Below are 22,478 nucleotides of genomic sequence, written 5' to 3'. Positions count from 1 at the left end.
TCATTCTATCATAAAAATATTTGCATTCTTTCAGATGGATGACAAGTTCTTCTTGGTCATTTCTATTTCTTCTTCTTTTCCGCAGAAACACTCAGTTACATGTGTTGGCTGTTGTCTGTGAATAGGCATACCAAGAAAGAAAAAAGTCCTCAATTTAAGGGAAAGAAAGTAATGGCACAGGCACTGAGCACATATATGGTTTATTGTTCTTCTCAGATCACAGCGAGGTACTTGCCCTTGTAAGGATTGGAATGTCCAAGATTTTGGGTAATCCACCAGCAAGAAAAAAAACAAATTAACTTTACTTCAGCAGAAACTTAAACAACATGAAACAAGTAGACACTGAGTCTATCTACATGTTTAGGTGACACACTGACAGACAACTGATAGACAGCTTCAAATCAGTGATGAATACCCAAGTTCATATGGTCTGCATATAGTCTATGCAGAACCCATGTAGGATCATTACATGACCAAGTAAAGACTTTCAAGACAATCCACTCAAGCTGACTTGATCCAGTGTTGATCGCCTGAGATTTTGCTGCAATCGTCATGGTTCAGGTGGCTGTTCCGGTTTTTTTCTGAGCTGTCAAATGTAGGCCATCTTCATAGCTTCATGGTATACATCTCATTTCAAGAATTGTAGGAGGCGTCACTGAGCAATAAATAATGTTTTCATTTATTTTTTCTTATGGTGATACCCTTATGTATTTTGCCTGACTGTTTATCAAAGATTAGTGGTTTCCACTATGTTATGCTTGAATCATGTCACTTAAATGACTCATACATTATATCACATAAAGTTGCATTCAGTTGCCTTTACTGTTTCCTGTGTTTTTGTCTGAGCATGAACTGATATTAGTTTCCTCTGTATTTCCAACATTTCTATATCCAGAATGAAACTTGGAATTGCACTGAAACCTTTCTGAATTCTTCTGCTTGGTGGTGCAGTCACTTGGTGCTAATCAGCAATCAGAAACATTTTGATATTGCAGGTTGATCATACCATTAAAGCTGCATTGATCATGCCAACATCTGAAATCCTTAAATTGTCAAATGCTTGTTAGCAGATTATAGCTTGAAACTATGGCCCGCGCTGCAAGTTAGTTGTAACACACTGGTTAGTGCAAGGAAAACTAGCATATGCTGCTCTTTCTCTGACATACTAACCTCTCAACTCAGCAACTGATTCTGAAGGCATCTTTCCAACTGTATTTGATAAGCAATATAGGTATTCCTCAACATCTGATCTTTCCAAAGAATGTAACTTCACATGTGCAACTGAATCTTGAAAAATAAGTGCATGTTTTTTGTCCAAAGGAAGTGGTTTTATGTTATTAAACCAGTTAACTCCAAAAGGGGCAGTACCAATAACCTCACACTGAAACACAGCAGTTGGTCCCTTTTCTACATCCAGCATTTGTAGGGAGGAAGATTCTGAGGATCAAAATAAAAAAAACAATTCTCATCATGATAATGCTAAATGTTAAAAGCCTTATAGTCACTGTATTAATGTTATAGGGCCATATTCAAAGTTGGTTATTTAAGTTGGTGATTCAAATTGTGCAGCTGCTTAAATCACTTTTCTGCAAGCCCGATTCAGATTTTGCTAATGACCTGCATGTAGTTCACACCTCCATAGTAGCCAGATTTTTCTTGAGTAGAAGCATCGCAGACAGGGTTTTTCAATAGCATCTAGCCTTTAAACACAAGCGCATGCCTTTAAGCCTGAAAATATCAGGAATAGAAAATGCAGACTGAAGAAGCGGATTGTTTTTTTTTTTTTACTTTGATATCAAATATAATGTATGATGTAACAAAGAAGCAATAGACGATTTAAAATTTTAAAAAATGGCATGACATATAGTAGGTTTCCAACATATTGCCAACATATTATCTACGAATAGTCCTAGTTGCAATTATCACATTATTCACTGCACGATCACTGTTTTAATTGTTTTAATACTCTAATTATTTGGTAACTTTTTGTTTTATTCTGACACTTTTTTCAACATAATATAGCCACAATATACTAAATTAAGGTCATGAAATTGTAATGTGTACATGGAATCTAGACTATTTATCATCCTTTTAATTTGCTAAATCATTGTCAATTTAATTAAATAATGCCAGTGTTTTTGTTAATTCAAAGCACTCTCTTATAGAAAGCATATCCACTATTTGAAGGATAAGCACTCATCTGCAGTGCTTACAGCTCACTTTACAGCAGAGATTCTTCTTAAGTAGAATCATCACAGATGGGGTATTTCAATAATGTCTAGACCACCACAAACACGAGTGCATGCTTTAAGCCTGAAAATAGCAGGGATAGAAAATGCAGACTGAAGAAGCAGACTGCTTTTACTTTGCTCTCAGATGTAATGTGATGTAACAAAGAAGCAATAGACAAGTTAAAAAAATATCTACGAATAGTCTTAGTTGTAATTATCATGTTAATCACTGTAACGATACTGTAAAGATTGTTTTAATTGTTTTAATACTCTGATTATTTGGTAACTTATAAATTAGCACTTGATTCAGCACATCCTATTTTGCATTTTATTTATTTATTTATTTTTTAAATTTAAAATGACATTCTGTAGTTTTTTGTGTGTATTTACAGCCTAGATGCTAAATTTCAGCATGATATATTGCTGATACATCAAACTGTCAGACAATGGTGCTGATCCTCACTTGAGCTGATATCACACAAGAACACTTGAATGAATTCGAGTAACTGTCATTGTGAGTAACTGAGAGACGCCTCTGTTTTAGGAAAACTCTGCCCCGCGCAGGCAATCCAGCACAACTGTTTGAGTAGCGTTTAAGTATGTAGTTACACCTAAGGCTTGCATATTGATGTGCACAATTTCAGTATTAAATCCTCACTATGTGCATATAACTCAACTCTGAATATGGCTCATAGTTGCCCTTAATTATCTAATTACAACCACAGCCTTTTGGTGCCTCAGTACTGCAAAAAGATACTGCTTTTTGCTTGTCCACTGTTTAAAACAAACAAAGAATATAACATTCAAAGACACCAGACATCCCTCATTTTCTTCTTTTCCATTATTTGGGCCCATCATTTGGCATTAGAGCTTTGAAGTTGCTGCTTTTTTGGCAAGATTGTTGGCGTCTATGCTCAACAACTCATCAAATATTGGTGGGGATCAAATGTGAATGAATTTGAATGCTATAATGGTGTTCAGAATAAAATAAGATTATATGAAAGTAAGTACCTTTTAAAACATGACTGAATGCCTAGCCTTATTTGTCAATATCTGTCAACGAACCACAACATACACAAAGATCCGCAACACACCACCATATATACGTGTACATCAACAAAAATGCAGTATGACAAGTATTTACCTTGTCACAAATTTGTACTTCCATTATTAGGCTTAACAGAGACATATATAGAGACATATTTGCTATCTACTGTATATACAATATTCCACTAGATATTGTAGTAGCTGTCTTATTTAAGTTTATAATCTGCAAGAATATACATTTTCTTACCTTCTCTTGGCCAAATGATATTAATGTTGGTTGTGTTATCCACTACACACTGTGGAATATTCACAGTTATACTAAATGTACCAGTCTTTACTAATATAGCATTATCTACAACAGCAATATCTATACTGCTAGAAGAGATACCAAAGGGTATTTAATGTAAGGTGAAGACCATGAATTTAGTATATTTAGAGTCTGTTATTTCAAGAAATCCTCAAAAGACATATCCTGAAGACATACAAACATTGTGCCACACAAAGTTCTTCGGTGACAATACAAATAAATTAAATTCTTCCACAAGTCTTGCTTACAAAGATAGGTGGAAAGAGTGTGATAAAAATATTAAGATAAGATAAGATAAGATAAGATAAGATAAGATAAGATAAGATAAGGTAAGATAAGATATTTTCCTTCAAAGATTATAGACAAGACACACCAACTGTTCTAGTCTGACAAAGGACAAATCTGTCATCATCAGAAAAGTCACTGTCTCTAATGCATTTATCAAAGGTCTCTCACCCAGCCCATCTCTTGTCAAACTACCATCAGAAGATAAATGCATTAATAAGAACAACCGAACAGCCAGGTTGCTGCTGAAAAATATGAAGTATAAGCTTTACTACACCTACACCTTGAAGAATAATTAATACTCAGTGTTCAGCACAAGTGAGTCCTAATTATTATCATTCATTTCACTGTGCAAGCAAAGCTTTTAATTATATAAACCAATTAACTTACCAGTAACGTTCAGGTTAGCAGAGCAGCTATCAGTGCCATCTTTGTTGGAAGCACGGCAGGTATATACCCCACTGTCTGCTTTGGTTGAGTTCAGGAGCTCTAGATGTGATGTGGTATGGTGGTTGATGATCCTGTACTTCTCACTTTGTCTGAGTTCAGAGTTAGACTTGAACCATTCGAAGGTCACATTTGGAGCATCTTCTATTTCACATTCGAAATTCGCAGCACTGCCAACTTTGATTTCGAGGTCATGGATTTTTTTCTTGAATATTGGTGGCACTGAATTGTGTGAAATAAAGGAAAGAAAAAATATAAATAAAATATAAATATATCTGACAATTTTTACAGAGATTGTTTTCAACTGGGTCAAGCATAGATAGTATGGAAAGAGCAGTAGTCCTCAAGTGACTGTGAAAAAGAGATGCCATGAATATTAAAGAAGTGAAATGGAAAGAAATGTTGTGATGAAGCCATTTTTCATAGGTAGTGGATGAAGTCGAAGAAGTGTGGTCGATATGGCAAAATGTAATATATTTATAATTTAATAATTTAAAATGTTGCATAATACATATCACAACATAGTGTATAAGGAAGATAAGGAAAAATCAAATTGGTAATAATGTTTAATTAGGATACCACTGGTTGTTAATAGTTGTTAATAGGCTCTTTTTTATAATATCAATCAGTGGTCAATATTCTGGAAGTGCTGACTGAAACCAAAACATTGCCATATCGTCCACTTCTGGTATCAACACAGGAACCATGATAGTCCATGACACAACAATAGTGAAAGTTATTTTATAAATTAAAAGAATGTGAAATTATGACAGTTTTCACACATGAAAATCCCTAAAGAAATATAAATAAATAAAAATGTGATGGAAAGTTAATGGTGGAATGTGAAATAAATTAAATGGGAATATGTGGGTGATGCTGATGCCTAGCATTTAATTAGTAATTATCCAAAGTTTCTACACCTAAAATGAAAACTGTTAAGGATTAGAAGACCCATTGTGACAAATACAACTCCATAATCAAACCTCTTGAAAGAATCGTCAGTCTTGATGATGTTGAGGCCTTGCCACCTTCAATCACAGCCTCACATGTATATTCTCCTTCATGTTTTTCCTTTGTAACTTTGTTGATTACTAAAGTGTATGCATCATGGTGTTTAAAGCATTTGAACTCTTTGCCAGATTTGATCAATTTGCCATTGAAAAACCAGCTAACTTGGTTCACATTTTTGATACGGACAGTAAATGTAACCACAGAATTCTCCTCAACAGCAATATCTTCTAATGGCAATTCAAACGCAATCCTCTTGGCCAAACCCTGTTCTGATGTTCTTTTCAGTGTTATATCCTCTTTTATAAATTCTACCCTTTTCTGTTTCTCAATGACATCTGTAGACTCTTCCACTGGAAATGGTGCCACTGGTATGTTAGTAGCGATACCTTCAAAACCTGTATCTCTCTCTTCTTGAACTGACACAGATTTAATTTCTTGTGTTGTAGTCTGAATTGATTCTAGGATATCAGATTTGGCTTCAATGGCCATCTGAATCACCTGATGTTTTGACTCTTGTATTATAATTTGCTCCTGGTCACTTATATACTGGAAAGATTCATTGGCTTCAGTCTTTAAAGCAGCAGACTGACCCTTTGGTGGTGCAAACACTTCCCCATTTTCGGTTAACTGTACAGACTCTACCACTGGTGAGAGCATCTCTTTTGAGGTAGCTGTTCTAAGCTGAACCCGCTGAGGTCTAAGGACTGGCATTATCTCAGGCTGTTCAGAAGAGAAGACCTGATGTTCCTGATACATTATAGAGTTTAAGGCAGACTGAAGTTCACTCCTGAGCTCAGCTATTTGAGGATATTCACCCTCAAAAGCAATTGTTATTTCCACTGGGGCAGATGTAGTTGTAATAAGATATGAGAACATTGCGTACTTTGGTTCCTTATGAACCGTAAGCTCCTTAACTTCCACAACTCTTAAACTACCTACAACATCTGCCAGGATTAATGGCTGATCACAGGCCACAGCACACTGTAATGCATTTTTTAACTGATGTTTGATGTCCAAGCTGTGTGGTTTTGGTGCAGGAATCACAAATGTGAGTTCCTTGGGAAGTGCTGTGCTTTCTTGAGACTCTGTCACTAGAAGAGGTTCCGAAGGCTCAGTCAGAATATTTACTGTTGTTGTCTCTGATTTATTAATATCCTTAGATATTTCCCCTGTCAGAGATTGCTTCTCTTCAATTAATATAGACTGCTTTACCGATTGGCCCTCTTGAATATGAACAGCATAATCCTGCTCAGCAGCCTCAAGAGTGGTACAGCTTTCAGTGGATATGGCCTGTTCCTCAATTTGCACAGACGTAATGGATAGTTTAGGTTCTAAATCTACCTTGCAAGTAAATTTCTCCATTGCCTTTACACTATCTGTGTGACCTTCCTCTAATGCATATTTGTCTAACACTGAAATTGCATGCATAATATCCCAGTGGTCCACCTTTTGTACAAGTGCATGATGCTCTTTATCACAGCTAGCAAAAGGACTTTCCTTTGGGAGCTGCATGGGTTCTGAGACCACATGAAGAATATTCAAAGGTTTGGGTTCTTTTCTGTGATCAGGTTTCACCCCTTTCACGGAAACATCAAGATCTTTGGAGGAATCTGCTGTCAGCTTTAATTTCTCCTCAGTAGTAACTGCATATTTACGTTTTTTTTCTTGTCTCTGCAATGCTTTTTGCTGATCTGGCTCTTCTACTGAAAGTAATCCTTCTTTGTATAAAGGAGTCTCTGTCTGCATAGACTGAAGATATATCTTGGCTGGGGCCTCTTTCTGTGGTTTTATACATTCTGCTGTCTTCTGGGAAGAAAATTCTGATAAATGCTCACAATGAACAGCTGTCTGCTCATCCACGGACGTTGTTTGTAAAAGAGTTGAGCTTTTCCTGGCATCAGCTTGCTCAGTTCTTGGTTTCTCACTAGTAAATCTACCCTGAGATGGAAGAGTATCTTGATCAGAGATTACTTGTAAATGAAGCATCTGATGTTCTTCTTTCTGTGAGTGCACTGAAACAGCACTAGCTAGACCTGGAATTGCTGTTGTTTTGTCAGCATGAAGTGTATGCTTTTCCTCAGCAATAAAGGCTGACTTTAACATTTGGTCTTTGGACAACTGTGCAACTTCCTCAATTGGTTTGTCCATTTCTAAATTACTTTCTTTTGAAAGAGTGTGCTTTACTTCACTTACACACGTAAGTAATGGTTTGGGTTTTTCCTGTCCAATTAAACATTCAGTGGATTCCAAGGATGGCAACATAGAAGAATGAGCCTCTGTAACTTGCAGGTTCTCTGAAGATATTGCAGAATACAATAACTTAACCCCTTCTGCAACTCTGAAGGTTTTCTCCTCTTCAGGGAAAGGAATACTTTTGTATTCTTCATCTAAGATGGCCAGCTTTGTCTCAACCTGATGACTATTGAAATCATATTTTGGTTCTGGAATAGCATGTATGCTTTCTCCTTCTTTGCAAGTTATGGGATCAGCCTTCACAATTGTAAGAGGGGTTACACTCTGAGAAATGGCAGACATCACCCGTGAAGGCTGTTCCTCAGTGAGCTCAAGCTCTATAACCTCAGGACTTTTGATACGATCAGAGTGCTGTTCTGTGAAGCCTTGGCTTTCTTGAACAGCGGAGGTCATTGCAGCCATTTGGAGCTGTTTCCGAGGTGCTGCCACAGCTTGTTTTGGCTCTGTTAAAGCAACAGCTACTCTCTCTTGCATCTCATGAGCCTGCAGAACTGCAGCTTGGTGAGTTACCTGCTCTCTGTGCACTGTTGCAGATGAAATATCTAACTCACAAAGAGTGTCTACTTGTTCACTTGATACTGCATGTCTATCTTCAGTGCCAATGGTATAAATCATCTGATGTCCTTCCTGCAGACTAGCTCTGGCATGTCCAGAAAGTCTTACACTGTACAAACGGGACTCAGTGGCATGTTCAGACATGGACACTTTGTATGTTTTTTCCTTCACTGAACCAACTTGTTCTTGTTGTTGGGATATTGAAACATTATCAAGGAAGACAATTAGTTCTGCATTGCAAAATGCTTCTCCCAGTGGGTTGGATGCCCTACATGAGTAGAGACCACCATCACTTTGCTGAATTTCCATTATCTTTATGTATCCAGATCCATCTACATTACTAACAATAATACAATATTTATTAGGTTGAATACGATGGCTGCCTCTGAACCACTGAATTTCAGGAAATGGGGAACCTGTAACTTTGTATTCAAAAATAGCCTGGCCTCCAACTGTGCATTGCACAGACTCAATTTCTTTCATAAAATATGGAGGTTGACCAATGGTTTGCTCTACATTTTTTGCATCTTTTACTTTAACATGAAGATAAGATGCACATGTTGATTTGCCAAACCTGTTGCTTGCAGTACAAGTATACTCTCCCTCTAGTTCCTTTTTAACATTGCTTATAACCAGAGTGTATTCTTCGTTCTCTTGCACAAATGTGTAAATAGATGAGGTGGTTATTACTTGGCCATTGTGGTACCACTGAACAACAGGTTTTGGAAATCCAGCTACAACTGCAGTAAATTTAGCTGTGTTTCCCACAGTTACAATTGCTGGGGAGAGTTTGGTTACAAACACTGGCTTTTCCATTTTTTTCTCTAATGTTTCTGAATAGAATTTAGTTTCTGGCGCAAGTTCAAAGGTTTTGATTGTGGTGTAAGAGTCCTCTTCAGTACACACAGCCATGCTAGAAAAATCTGTGCACAAAAGGTACATTTTATATATCACAATATTTTGCTGAAGAAACCAATTTAGGTTATAGGTAATTGAGAGATTTGTCATTTGTAAACCAAATGTGCTGTGGGTATATACATACATACATACATACATACATACATACAATCAAAGATAATTTGTGCAAGTACATGACCAAGGACAATTACTGTATATACCTTTTATATATACTAGACATTTTACAAGAATGTTGTCATTACTACTTCAACTACTACTACTACTACTACTAATAATAATAATAATAACAACAATAATAATAATAAGAAGAAGATATTTGATAGCTTAGTTTACCTTTGACTTCTTCCACATATGCAGGTTCCTCCACCCTTGGCACTGTGAAATAAAAAAATAAAAATAAAAAACACAATAAATGTAAGAGGCTGGAAAGTATAGTTCTGTGAGTCCAGGGTAAAAATGGCAGTGCATTAAAATTTATATATGTTTTCTATTCAAAATATAATGGACCACATCCCCCTTGAAGAACATCCTTGAAGGATGTCCAGCACAGTCATTTCTCTACAGATTCTTTTTTGCTGCAATGTATTGAGAGATATCACATTTTACCTATATGGAATAAGAGTAAGAATAGAATTTTCTACTGAAGTGTAGCCAGAAAGAATTATAAGAAGCAAAGCATGCAAATGCCAACCTGTCTTCACCCTGAGTTGGGTGCTGCACTCATTGTCTCCTGCAGCATTGATAATTTTGCATGTATAACTGCCTCCTTGCCTGGGACCAATATTCATTACATTTAAGCAGCACAAGGGTCCATCGTGCTTCAGTGAGTACGACCGTGACTCTTCAACCATCAACTGGTTGTGTAGCCAAATCGCATATGGAGAGGGGATTCCTTTGATTACACAATAAAGAGAGACATTCTCTTGCTGCTTTGCAATGATTTCTGGGGGTAGTTTCATAAGAAACTCTGGCTGAATTGAGTCAAATATAACACGATCCACCAAGGGTACCACATCAGGGTAGTAATGTTGGCTTATCTGCCAACTTGCTTTCAGGGAGGAGGTATTTAGCGGTCCAATATTCTGGATGTACTCCTGTTTTTCTTTGTCAGATGTCTTTGTACTGGACTCATTTTCACTTTTAGAAGATTTACTGACAGAGTCAGAAGGGATGGGGGTTTCTGCTTTGGGGTGTGCTTCTTTAGCTGAGTGAGAATAAAGTTATGGAAATTTATTAGGGATTATTTATCAGTAAGAGGAAATTTTAGAATTGATAAAAAAAAATGTTAGTCTGATGACAGAATATTGTTATGCCAAGCTTGTCAAAGATTAGACTATTCACAGGATTATACAAGATATTACACTGGCAATGATAATGCAGGTTTAAATTAAACACCAGCATTAAGCAGAATTGGATGAAATGGACATCAAAGATAAAATAAAACCTGTAAGCACCTTCTACTGTGAGTCGTGCAGATGTTCGATTCTCGCCATTTTCATTTTTAACAGTACAGCAGTAACTTCCCTCATCTGCGAGTTGCACATTGAATATGATAAGAGATAAGACACCTCCATGATCCATACATTGTACTCTCTCTGTATTTGTGAGCGTCCTTCCATTATGGTCCCATACAATTTCAGTAAGAGGCTCCCCAGTGAAAGAGCAGTTGAACTGAGCCATGGCACCCAGGCTGACTATGAGATCATTCATTTTCGAAGTCAAAGCAGGTTTGCTTGGATATTCTTCCACTGATGACATGTGTTGTTGGACCTTGATGCTTTTCATAGAGGTTGTGCATGTTTCCACAGTGGACACCATTTCAAAAGTTTGAACAGTGGAAGAAGAATGAGTCTCAGTCAAGGTGTGAGAAGTGATCCCCTCCAAAAGAGATACTTCACTGCTTGACACACTTTGCCTACTTATGGTTTTCACATTGTGATCTGAGCAATAAAAAATAAGATTAAACAATTACTTCAGGCTTAAAATTTTATATTCTTGATTCTGAAGAGGTCATTAGAACAGTGTGAGGTTGGTAGAGTCAAAAAGGTGACGTGTTGCAGTCTGTGTACTTAGTTTTTATTTTTGGTCATCTGGAGGGCCAAGTCCAGCACAGTGTGGTGACTTTCCTGCCCACCAATTCAAATAATTACTTAACCACCAGGCTTGTGTAAGAGCAGGTAAATTACATAAGGCTACATTCCCATTACAGGTTTAAAGTGGCACTAATCAGATGCTTTGCCTAAATGATACAGATCTGAGCTGTTAAAATCAGATTTGAGCCAATTTCATATGTGATCCCAGATAGGATACATATCTGATATGTGGGCATGCGATTGCATTGCAGCAGAAATAAGAGCAAAAACTGTTGCTGGTCTGTCACTGGTCATCATTGACACTAAGCCACTACTGTGAGACACACATCTACTGCCCTGCAACACTCATCATTGATTAATTAAATAAAGAATGTTGTGGTATCCAAGACTAGCCAGGTCCCTTTTTCTCTACTGGAGTTGAAGATGTTGATAAAGCAGTGCATTTATGGTAGTAAGAGTTATAAGATTTGGCATAAGACAGTCCCCAGGTGTCAGCAAGACATTTATTACAGTATGATAAAACTTGTGTGACACTACTATGAGCCACTGTGCAACTTCTGTGATACACACGTGTCTCCAACAGTGCTGTGCATGCGCATACCACCAGTCAGCATCCAGTGTTACCAGTGTTTAAAAAAAAAAAAAAAAAAAAAAAAAAAAAGAATAGAAGAGCAATAGTGACTGTAGTCAGCAGAGAGATGGTGAAATATTTGCTCAGTATTTGTGGAAATGAGTCAATCCAGGCAAAACTGTAAGGACCCTACTGAAATCATATAGTGAAATGGTAGAGCAGAGCCCGCAAACATACTTGGTTACAAGGCCAAAGAAAAGAGCTTTAAAGCTAAGATCAACGAGGCAAAAGATGTAGTGACCATGGTTGCTCAACATGCCTCTTCTATGAACATTATTGTTTTTGAAAATGTGCGCATGCGGGTACTTTCATAGGACAGATCTCGTCACACTGATGACAGTTATGGTTCACTTACAAACACAATAGTGAACCATCAAAGCATAAAGAGTGGATTTGAGCAAAAAGCAGTAAAGCTTGTAATGCGAATGTAGTCAAACTGTGTTGTACCCCAGTCCTCCAGATTTGGGCTGGCAAATCTAAAAGAGTTTTGTTCAAACAACCTCATAATCTGATTAAGCATGCAACATGTTTAAATATTCCATATTGTAATTAAGAAAATACTCTCTCTCTCTCTCTCTCTATATATATATATATATATATATATATATATATATATATATATATATATATATATATATATATTTGCATATGTGACAAACTGACCATTGACTCTTAAAACTGCTGAACAGGAGACCATCCCTGAGGAATTGCGAACAACACAGGAGTATGGCCCCTCATTCTCAGTATAGGCTCTGACAATCTCCAGCTGGCAGCTGTCATCATACTGGGACATTCTGAGGTTGTCTGATGGCTTAATCTCTTTATCTTTGCAGTACCAAGTAACATTCAGATCTACAAAAAACAGAGAAAATTTGGAACTGATTAGCAATCAATTTATGCTATTGATCAAGTAGACGTTGGAAGTAAAAAAATAAAAATAAAAATAAAACTTGTATGAAACAAATATTGAAACAAATATTGTATGTTTTTTACAAAGATAATGGATAGTAATATGTTAATATAAAGCAAGGGTTGAAAGGGTTAAATTAGAAGCAAAAAATTAGTTTAGTGGATAAGGAATTGGGTTACTGAGCTATTGCTGCCACTGTTGCACCCTTAGCCCTCACTGATAACCCCCACTGACTATTATCAGTAATATAAGACTGGACATATTGTATAGAACATATGACATTTCTAATCTAATACTTAGAGTCTATTAAAATGTCAATAAATATTCAGTACTTCTTGCATATTTTGCCCTATAGTGTAGATTTACTGTTTACTGTTTCAGACAAATGGCTTACCCTCTCCAGAGACATGGCACTGGAATCTGGCAGACTCTCCCTCTTCAACAGATACATCATGCATAGGAGATATTATCACAGGTGGGGACAGTGGAACTCCAACATCTGGAGAAACCACTTCGGAAACTGATTACGGGGAAATACAGATGTTAGCAAACTTGTATAGCTTTGAGCCAACCATATCATTTTATCAATTGACTTTTTTTTTTTAACCTTTTTTATTTTTTTTCCCTCAAGCATACCTTCTACATTCAGTACAGCTGAGCTGGTGGCCTGACCAAAGTCATTTTTGGCTTCACAAGTGTACTGAGCTGCATCTTCTGGGAAGACTTCAATTAGCAGCAGTGTGTGTTCATTTCCTTCTCTCTGGAACTTACACTTGAATCCAGGAGATAATGCCTGAGAGTTCTTATACCAGGAGACCTGGGGCTGAGGGATGCCAGTCACTTCCACAGAGAAGCGTGCAGGTTTGCCAGCCTCAACGGACAACGGCTCCATATGCCTGATGATCTGAGGAGGCTCAGGAACTGAATTGTATTTAAAGGTAATTAAGACAACTAGGAAGAGATAATGATATCTAAACACAACTCACTATGAAATATTTATAATAATGAGAAGTCTATCAATTGACTATATTAAACCAATATGCAGCAAAGAACTCCATATTTCACCACTGACACAAACTTACAAGCACACAATATGGAAGTAAATAGTTTTAGTAATTACTTTATAAAATATTTAATAAGCATCACTGGAAAAATGAAAGCAAAGCTTTAAGATACTATGTATGGCTAAACCATAATTGGATGAGCTGTTGGTAAATACACTCACTGTTAACATGCAGATTCACTGTGCTCCTGTTCTTCCCAGCAATAAAAGTGTATTCCCCAGCATCACTCTGGTAAGTTTCAGCAATTGTCAAGCGATGCACCTTTCGAATAGTCACATAATTGAAACGCTTTTCTTGAGAGAATTGGATCTCAACACCATTTCTCAGCCAGCGACCTTCGATTTCATCCTCACTGACTTCAAACTCAAAAGTGGCTCTTTGCTTCTCAACCACCTAGATTGTGAAGAAAATGTTATAAAAATGGGCATGCACGTTTTAATCTATCGGCTATCACATAAAGTGTAAGTAATAATAATGTGAGACTTACCATTATTTCTTTCTCAGCAGGCTCAGAGATGTGAATATCCTTGCCCTCTACTGTGAGGTAAGCCTTGGACATGCTTGAGCCGGCAACCACAGAGTATTCGCCAGCATCAGACATGCGAATGCTCTGGATCATCAAACGCTGAAGGTATTTGTCTGTGGTAGCTTTAAACCTAAATATTTCAAATTGTACCATTGTAAGCAACATTTATATAACTGTATGATATGTTACCTAAAGGGTATATGGTATTGTGAAAAATAAAATACATTTCAGTTACAATACCTGTCAGATAATTCAAGTTCCTGCCCATCTTTTATCCATGTGACTTGAACATTGGGCTCGGAGAGCTCACATTCAAATATGGCCTTTTTCTTCTCAGTGACCTTGATATCTTTGATGTGTTTTGTGAACTCAATGACACGAGCTAAGAAGCAGAAATGTGCATCATTATGATGAAACAAAAAGGACTATAACCAAAATTGCCTATGCCAATTAGAATTTAAGAACTTACCCTCAACGAACAGCTTTGCTGATGTCTCAGCAGATCCTGCAACAAACATGTACTCTGCACTATCCCCAAAGTGCACATTGCGGATGGTGAGAGAGTGAGTAAACTGTCTCGAACGAGTCTGGCATCTGTCAGTGGATCTAATCTCTACACCATTCTTCAGCCATTTGTGGGTGATACCCTCATAATTAACAGTCACTTCAAATGTAATGGTGTCCTTTTCTTGAGCACTGAGGTCTTTGAGCATGGAGGTGATCTGAATGGCTGAAAGATTTAAAAAAAGGTGCAGGTACATGTTATATTCACATCATAAAGCAACAAACAAGCATACAGAAAATTGTAAACTGACTTACAGCTAACAGTCAGGGTGGCTGAGACACTGTCGTTTCCACAGACAAAAGTGTATTCTGCAGCATCATCTGTGCTAGCGTTCATGATCTTCAGTTGGTGGAGTTTGCCCTGCACCACTATTCCGAACTTCTCGCTCATTTCAATCTCAACTCCATTTTTCAGCCATGTGGACGGGACATTAAAATGTGAAACTTCACATTCAAATGTGGCCACCTGGGTCTCTGGAATCTCAACATTCTTCATGGGCTTTGTGACCCTCAAAGCTAAATAAATGGTAAAATGGACATTATTATGCAACTTGTATAGTAATACCTGTGGATACCTACTTTACAGAATGTAAAAAGTTTACGTACATTCAACATGTAAGTGTGCACTGCACTGCAAATGTCCAATGATCGCAATGTATTCTCCTGCCATGCTCTCTTCCACACTCTGAATAACCAGCTTGTGGGCTTTTCTTTCTGAAAGTATCTTAATATTAGAGCTTGGCTTGAGTTCTTGGTTCTTGAACATCCACTTAACTGGAATGTCATCATGTGATAGACTCAGCTCAAATGAAGCGGTGCCACCCATCAATGATGTTACATCCTTAGGCTTCTTCACAACTTTGATAGCTACAAGAGAGATTAAAAATTAAAAGAACAGTTCATGGACACACTTGTGTGAAAGCATCAATGGACAAATACTTACTCTCAACATTGAGTCTTGAATTAGCAGAGAGCTTTCCGAGTTTGAATCCATAAACAGATTCATCCTGGGTGTTACAATTTTTAATCTTCAGGGTGTGAACCATGCCATCTACTGTGATTTCATATTTATCACTTGGAAGGATTTCAACTCCATTTTTGATCCACTGGGACCCTTTCACATCCAAATGAGTGAGTTCAATACTGAACACGGCCTCTTGTGTCTCAGTGACAGTTTGGTTCTTCATGGTCTTTTTTATCTTAACAGCTATAAAATGGCATTTAATTATTAATAACCAGAAGACAAACACAAACTAATTAAACCAGAATAAAGTATATAGTAACACTTCAATGTACCTTCAACCTTGAGATTGGCAGATGTCTTAGAGTTTGCAACCTGGTATGTGTACTCTCCAATATCCTGTGGTCTGGTGATATCAATGACAAGGCTTCTCACAGTCCTGTTCTTTTCACTCCTGACATTGTCACTGAAGTCAACAGGTTGTCCATTCTTAAGCCACTTTCCCTCAGCAGATTCACTTGCAACTTCACACTCTAATACAGCTGTCTGGGATTCTGCTACAGTCACATCACAAAGTGGTCTGCTTATGGCACCACCTAGAGGGAAAAAACAAGAAATCATAGTATCTTTAAAATTATGTAAACAGTTGCAATATAGCTAGAAACATAGCTCACAAATGGCCTTTAATATCAAATATTATAAGAATATTTGTATACCTGAAACGATAAGCTTTGCCGTAGATGTCATCTCGCCAGCAGCAAAGGTGTACTCTCCCTCCTCATCCTTCATGGCATTAAGGACAGTGAGGCTATAGTGGGTACCTTTGCTCTCAATTTTGTACTTGGGACCAGCTTTTAGAGGTTGATTCTTACATGTCCAGAGAGCATCAATTCCGGGATGAGATACTTCAACCTCAAATGTGACGTTCTGAGTCTCTGTACAGACACAGTCCTCCATGTGCTTTACAATGCTGATTTCTGAAAACCACAAGAATATTATGTGGTTTTATTATTCATTTTATATAATTATTTTATTTATAGATGACATCACATTATTATTTTTTTTTAAAGCCTTGCAGAACATACTTTGAACTGTCAGTTTACACGTTGAATCAACACGACCAACAAACATCTTATATTGCCCTTCATCAGAAGCATAGGTCCTGTTCAACACTAGACGTTGTTTAGAACCTTTTGCGACCATTTGTACTCTGTCGTTGGGTATCACCAGTTTGTCATTATGATACCATTTCACTGAGCTCACATCAGCTGCTGTAATCTTGGCCTCAAAAACAGACTTTGTACCCTCTACTGAAGAAATGTCCTTTAATGGTGTCAAAAAGTCAATAGCTGCAAAGAAATAAAGATTATATTTATCCACTCAAATTTTTCCATATTACACGAAACAATTATGTATAACCACCAGGCATTGGTTGTGCAATTTACCTTGAACAATAAGCTTTCCAGTTGTAGAAATGTCTTGGTTGGGGACAACGAAGGAGTACATTCCAGTATCATCTTTATTAGTATCTTCAATTAGAAGCTTATAGTTCAGTTTGTCAATTACAATATGAATTCTATCAGTGGCAGAGATGGCCTGACCATTCTTCATCCAAGTTCCCTCCACATTTTCCTGAGAGAATCGTACCTCCAACTGGGCAATATCCCCCTCACATATTGTCAAGTCAGAAAGGCCTTGCATCAGTGTAACTGGACGCACTAGAGTGAAGAGAATATTTGATTGTTATGAAAAATACAGAGACAGAAAGCCTTATTTATTTTCTTAGAAATACAGTTCTTAATCTCTTGGGCCCCTTTCAAGAATACTCACATTTCATCTTTAGGGAAGCACTTGTCTTCAGGTCGCCCACTTTGAAAGTGTATTTGCCTTGGTCCTCTTTTTTCACATCTTTAACAGTTAGGCTGTGGCGACCACGACGGGAGGACACAACATATTTAAGGCTCGGAGTTATCTCTTTGTTCTCAAAGTACCAAGTGCCTTCAGCATCTTCACGGGACACTTCACACTCAAACTCCCCTGCATAGGACTCTGGTACTTCTGTATTCTCAAGGTTCTTCACAATTTCAAGTGGTGCACCTATGTGACAATTAAAATAAATCACCATTACAGAGAATATACAACACTACCAATTTAATGGCGAAAACATTATAAATGTAGGAAATGATTAAATGCTATCAGATATACAACTTTAGATAGTAATTTCTGCTTAACACCATTACCTTCAACATGAAGTCTTGCAGATGTTCTTATATGGTCATCATCAGTGATTACACAGCTGTATTCTGCTTCATCACTCATGTTGATGATCAGAACAGACATGAAATGTACCTTTCTGTCAGAATGCATCCTGTACTTATCTCCAGAGAAAATCTCTGCATTGTCCTTCAGCCATTTGACTTTGACAAAAGGCTCATTGGTCTCACATTCAAAGGTCACCATGGTGTCCTTTTCTTTGGCACTTTGATCTTCAAGCATTTGAGTAAATTTTACAACTTGTTTTGCTGAAATAAATAAAAGACACAATCATGTAGGGGACATTAACATAGAAAGAAAAAAACAATGGAGGAAGAATGCAGAATATTTCAGGCATTCTAGTCTCACTACTAAAAATTACCTTGAATCAGTAAGAATGCATGGCTTGAGGTCTCTCCTGCAATGTTCATGGCTTTGACCATGATACTAGCAGAATCTTCAGTGGACACATCTCTAATGACCAGTTCACAGACATGGTCCTCAGGCCAGTACCAGTAAATTCGGTCTGATTTTTCAAGCAAAACTCCATTCTTGAACCACTGACATTCTGGATCTGGTTTACCAACAACTCTGCAGTGGAAGCGTACTTCATCGCCTTGGGCAACTGTCTGACTCTGAATACGTTCCAGAATTTTTGGAGCCTCCATACTGGGTGAAAGTACTATTTTATCTGGTTTAATTTTGGGAATGGTGAGTTTATGCTCCTCTTCTTCTCTTTTCTTTTCAGCCTCAGTTAATTCTTTGGTATGATGAAGGAGTTTATCTTTTCTCTTCCTGAGCATATCTTCATATGACTCATCTCTCTTACGGGACTTTAGTTCAACTGCAGTAATTGCTTCATAGTAGCCTTCCTGGGTCCTACGTTTAAATTTGCTTCTCAGCTCTTCAGACTCCTCTGTTAATTTCTCATGGATTACCCTCTCTGTTTTCCTCAGCTTCACCACCTCTTTTGACTCTTTGGAGGTTTCTGAGGACTTCTCTGGTTTAACAACCTCAAAGGACACTCTGCCATGCTCTTGAACAGTAGTAGGAGGCTTAATTTCTGGAGCCCGACGCAGAACTGTTCGGAAGTCCTCCCGCTGTTGAATCTCAAACTTCACAATGTGATCGACTACACCTTCAGGGTTCTCTGCCACAACTTTGACATCTCCTGAATCATAAGACTTGCAGTCCACAATCTCAAGGTAGTGAATGCCATCATACTGTAGCCTGAATCTTTTGCTCTTGCGAATGAGCTGTCCATTCAGGTACCAGTTGACTTTTGGGGTTGGGTATCCAGTTACTCTGCAACGGAATTTAGCAGTTTCCCCCTCCAGCACTCTAATGGGCTCTGGAAGCAGGACAATCTCAGGCTTAGTTTTCTCTGTTGTTTCATCTCCTGTAACTCCAGTAGGACCTCCCTCATGAGCAATGCGTTCAATTTCATCTATTCTCGGCCCCCTTCTCCCCTCAGGCAACTGACTTTCCTCAACAAGGCCCTTCTCATCTTTCACAATCAGGGTGGCTGAGGTCTGGTCAACACCAAATTTGTTGGTAGCTCTGCATGTGATGACACCACTGTCTCTGGCATAAGCAGCTTCATAGTCAAGACTGCAGTAACCAAACTCATTGACCATACGTAGTCTGTTTGCAGCTGCCAGGGGCTTGCCATCATGCAGCCACTCAACAATCATTGTGGGATCACCAATAGGGGTGAGTCTGCATTCAAAATGCACAGGACCAAACTGCTTTAGTCTGACAGATGTCAATTTCTTTTTGAACTGAGGCTTCTGCTGCTTCTCCTTGTCATAAAGGTCGCCCTCCTCCCATTGTTCCTGACCATAGCGGAGATGCAGTGGCTCCAACTCTGGTGCAGCAATTTCCTTAGCTTTGTAAGTTCCTTTAGGAATAACAAGTTTTCTCTCTGGCTGAGGTCCCACTGCCTCCACTTCAACATTGACTTTGCAGCGAGTGGTATCTCGGCCAGCTTTGTTAATAGCTGTAGCAGTGTACCATGCACTATCAGAGCCAGAACTCTGGGAGATCTTGAAAGAAGCCTCTCCCTTTCCACCCTCAATTCTAGAAACAAGCAATTTCAAATGTTTAGATTGAGAATCATCAAAACAATGATTAAACCAATAACCTTTATTATTTGTGGTACTATTTATTGCTACAGAAAATACTCACCTGATATTTGGATGCTTGTGTGGGGAGATGATGTCACTGTTCTTCAGCCAAACAATATCAGGAAGGGGAGAGCCAATTGCTTTAACAGCTAATTCAACCAAGCTGCCTTCTTTAACACTAATGTTCTTCAGCTTCTCAACAAACTGGGGTCTCACCAAGTTTTCTTTAGCTAAAAAATTAATATGAAAAAGTAATGGTATATTTTAATATTTTCAAAGGCTTTTCAACCAGAAAGTAAAAAGGTGGGCACATTAAAAAGAACAGACCTTCTACAGTGAGAGTCATAGAAACAGAGGTTTTTCCAGCTCTGTTCTGAGCAACAACTGTCCATTCTCCAGAGTCATGAGGCATAGCAGGAACCACAATCAAAGACTGAGTTCCATCTTCCTTCACAACAATCTTGTGGGTGTAGTCATTCACCACTTGTTGTCCTGATTAAAAGAAAAACATATTTAGCTATCTATTCAAAATCCAAATTTACGTTGTCAAGTGTGTCTAATTCAATTCAGTAACTTTAAGGTCTTTATACAACATACCATTATGGAACCAGTAAGTTTCAGGCATGGGCCTTCCTACAACTTTCAGATCAAATCTTGCAGTTTGTCCCTCAGAGCACTTAAAGGAAGATGGCTTTGTGACAAATACAGGCTTATAAAGCCTTTCAAGTTGGGCTTCATCAGTCTCATCCAGTCTGCGAGCAGGTGAGCGTCCAGGAGAACGACTGGTAGAGCGTGGCGATGTGGATCTGAATTTTATCAAAACCAGAATTCCTCAGTGAGAGCGACACAACATGCATAAGTCTATATCACTCTATATACAATGTATATAAGCTCTGATCACATCTTTACTTCAACATTTACAAAAGTTGCTGTTGTGCTGTTATTATTTACAATTTGCATTTAATTTTTTTTAGTTTGTATCTATTCGAATTAAAATTTTGATATTCTTTTAAAACATCACTTCTAAATAATTTACTTAAAACTTTAAAAAAACCGTGTCCATAGTACGTAAGTAAATCAAACTTGAAAAATCACCTTATATTATCTTCTACATTTTGCATGCTTGTTTTCACACCAACAACATTTTATAGTTATCAAATGGACCATACCTGATTCTCTGAGCTGTTTCTGGTTGACGATACCGTGGCTGTACAGCTGTATCAGCTAATTCCACATGTAGCTTGCCAGAGCTGACAGCATTACCCTTCATGTTGCTAATCAGAGCAGTGTAGATACCCTCATCCTCTGGCAGCACCACAGGAAGACGTAGACTGGCTCTACCATCTTTAAGAACCTCCATTTGATAATGGTCTCCATGTCTTATGCGTTTGCCATCTTTATACCATGCAATCTGCAAATTAGAATATATGCTTAGTATATAAATAAGATTTTAAAAAAAAAATTGTATATATTTTCAGATCGTGGCAGTGGAGTTGCTTACCTTAGGAAGTGGAGTTCCTGTCATTTTGAAGTGCAATGTAGCACTCATTCCTTCCCTGAGCTTGTAATTTTTCACTGGAGTGCTAAAAACTGGGGATACACACTCATGCTCAGAAATGGTCATGTCCATTTGCTCCCCATCTTCAGCCAGCAATTTTTGGTAGGTAATCTTAAGGAGATGGCACTCAATCTCATACATGAACCTCTGCTCAACAGAAGATATCTGGAACTCCTGTGAAATGACAGCATAATTAGATCTGGATATAATAATCAAGAAAGTTGTAATGAGATGGCTCTTTGTAAAACAAAGTTTTACAAACCTGCTCAGAGGTAAAAGACTGCATAATTTGTGTTTGCTTAGCCATCCTCCTCTGAATGATTAATTGCTCTTTTTCAAGTTCATTTGTAAATACAGGTGCAACATCTCCGACTTTGGGCTCCAGTCTCACTGCTGTAGTCACTTCAGTCTTATATGCTACTTCGTGTTCTTTTATGTAAGCATCATATGCCTCTGTAATACACATTGTAAAAATAATATTATATAACAATATAATATTCAAGGTTATTTGTTTGTATGTATGTGTGTGGCAACAGTATGACCAACCTTCATTAAGAAGCATAGCTGATGCAGATGCCTCTCCAAGCTGGTTCCTGGCAAACACTATGTATTCTCCAGCATCATCAGAAAATGTCATAGAAATCTCCAATTTGCAGTGACCTGTTTCTTTATTGTAAGCGACTCTATATCTGATAGAACAAATAAACAAAATGTTAATATCCATACTTTAAATACTAC

The 22,478-nt window shown here is 37.7% G+C and overlaps 1 protein-coding gene across 46 annotated transcripts in view; it reads right to left on the bottom strand.

The window, feature by feature from the left end:
- Positions 1-22,478, bottom strand: part of ttn.1 (titin, tandem duplicate 1) — a 142,961-nt gene that overhangs the window by 110,812 nt on the left and 9,671 nt on the right. For 40 of the 46 annotated variants that reach the window (XM_053233898.1, XM_053233911.1, XM_053233918.1 and 37 more), the window contains exons 12-41: positions 22,287-22,429; positions 22,003-22,193; positions 21,684-21,914; positions 21,352-21,593; positions 20,780-20,988; positions 20,510-20,674; positions 20,244-20,412; positions 18,439-20,135; positions 18,044-18,325; positions 17,634-17,900; positions 17,249-17,521; positions 16,889-17,152; positions 16,520-16,780; positions 16,139-16,399; positions 15,786-16,049; positions 15,449-15,709; positions 15,098-15,358; positions 14,748-15,008; positions 14,519-14,660; positions 14,240-14,408; positions 13,914-14,145; positions 13,325-13,609; positions 13,083-13,208; positions 12,442-12,630; positions 10,509-10,994; positions 9,746-10,258; positions 9,388-9,429; positions 5,301-9,059; positions 4,261-4,539; positions 1,171-1,437 (exon numbers count right to left, since the gene is read on the bottom strand). In XM_053233898.1, the coding sequence (XP_053089873.1) occupies positions 1,171-1,437; positions 4,261-4,539; positions 5,301-9,059; positions 9,388-9,429; positions 9,746-10,258; positions 10,509-10,994; positions 12,442-12,630; positions 13,083-13,208; positions 13,325-13,609; positions 13,914-14,145; positions 14,240-14,408; positions 14,519-14,660; positions 14,748-15,008; positions 15,098-15,358; positions 15,449-15,709; positions 15,786-16,049; positions 16,139-16,399; positions 16,520-16,780; positions 16,889-17,152; positions 17,249-17,521; positions 17,634-17,900; positions 18,044-18,325; positions 18,439-20,135; positions 20,244-20,412; positions 20,510-20,674; positions 20,780-20,988; positions 21,352-21,593; positions 21,684-21,914; positions 22,003-22,193; positions 22,287-22,429 (12,191 nt within the window). The remainder of the gene's footprint in view (positions 1-1,170; positions 1,438-4,260; positions 4,540-5,300; positions 9,060-9,387; positions 9,430-9,745; positions 10,259-10,508; positions 10,995-12,441; positions 12,631-13,082; positions 13,209-13,324; positions 13,610-13,913; positions 14,146-14,239; positions 14,409-14,518; positions 14,661-14,747; positions 15,009-15,097; positions 15,359-15,448; positions 15,710-15,785; positions 16,050-16,138; positions 16,400-16,519; positions 16,781-16,888; positions 17,153-17,248; positions 17,522-17,633; positions 17,901-18,043; positions 18,326-18,438; positions 20,136-20,243; positions 20,413-20,509; positions 20,675-20,779; positions 20,989-21,351; positions 21,594-21,683; positions 21,915-22,002; positions 22,194-22,286; positions 22,430-22,478) is intronic. The other 6 variants (XM_053233908.1, XM_053233922.1, XM_053233923.1 and 3 more) reach the window with 4 other exon arrangements.

The sequence above is a fragment of the Pangasianodon hypophthalmus genome, chromosome 5, assembly GCF_027358585.1.
Source record: "Pangasianodon hypophthalmus isolate fPanHyp1 chromosome 5, fPanHyp1.pri, whole genome shotgun sequence".
Lineage (NCBI taxonomy): Eukaryota > Metazoa > Chordata > Actinopteri > Siluriformes > Pangasiidae > Pangasianodon > Pangasianodon hypophthalmus.
Note: the sequence above shows the minus strand (reverse complement) of the source record. Positions and strands in the feature narration are given on the sequence as shown.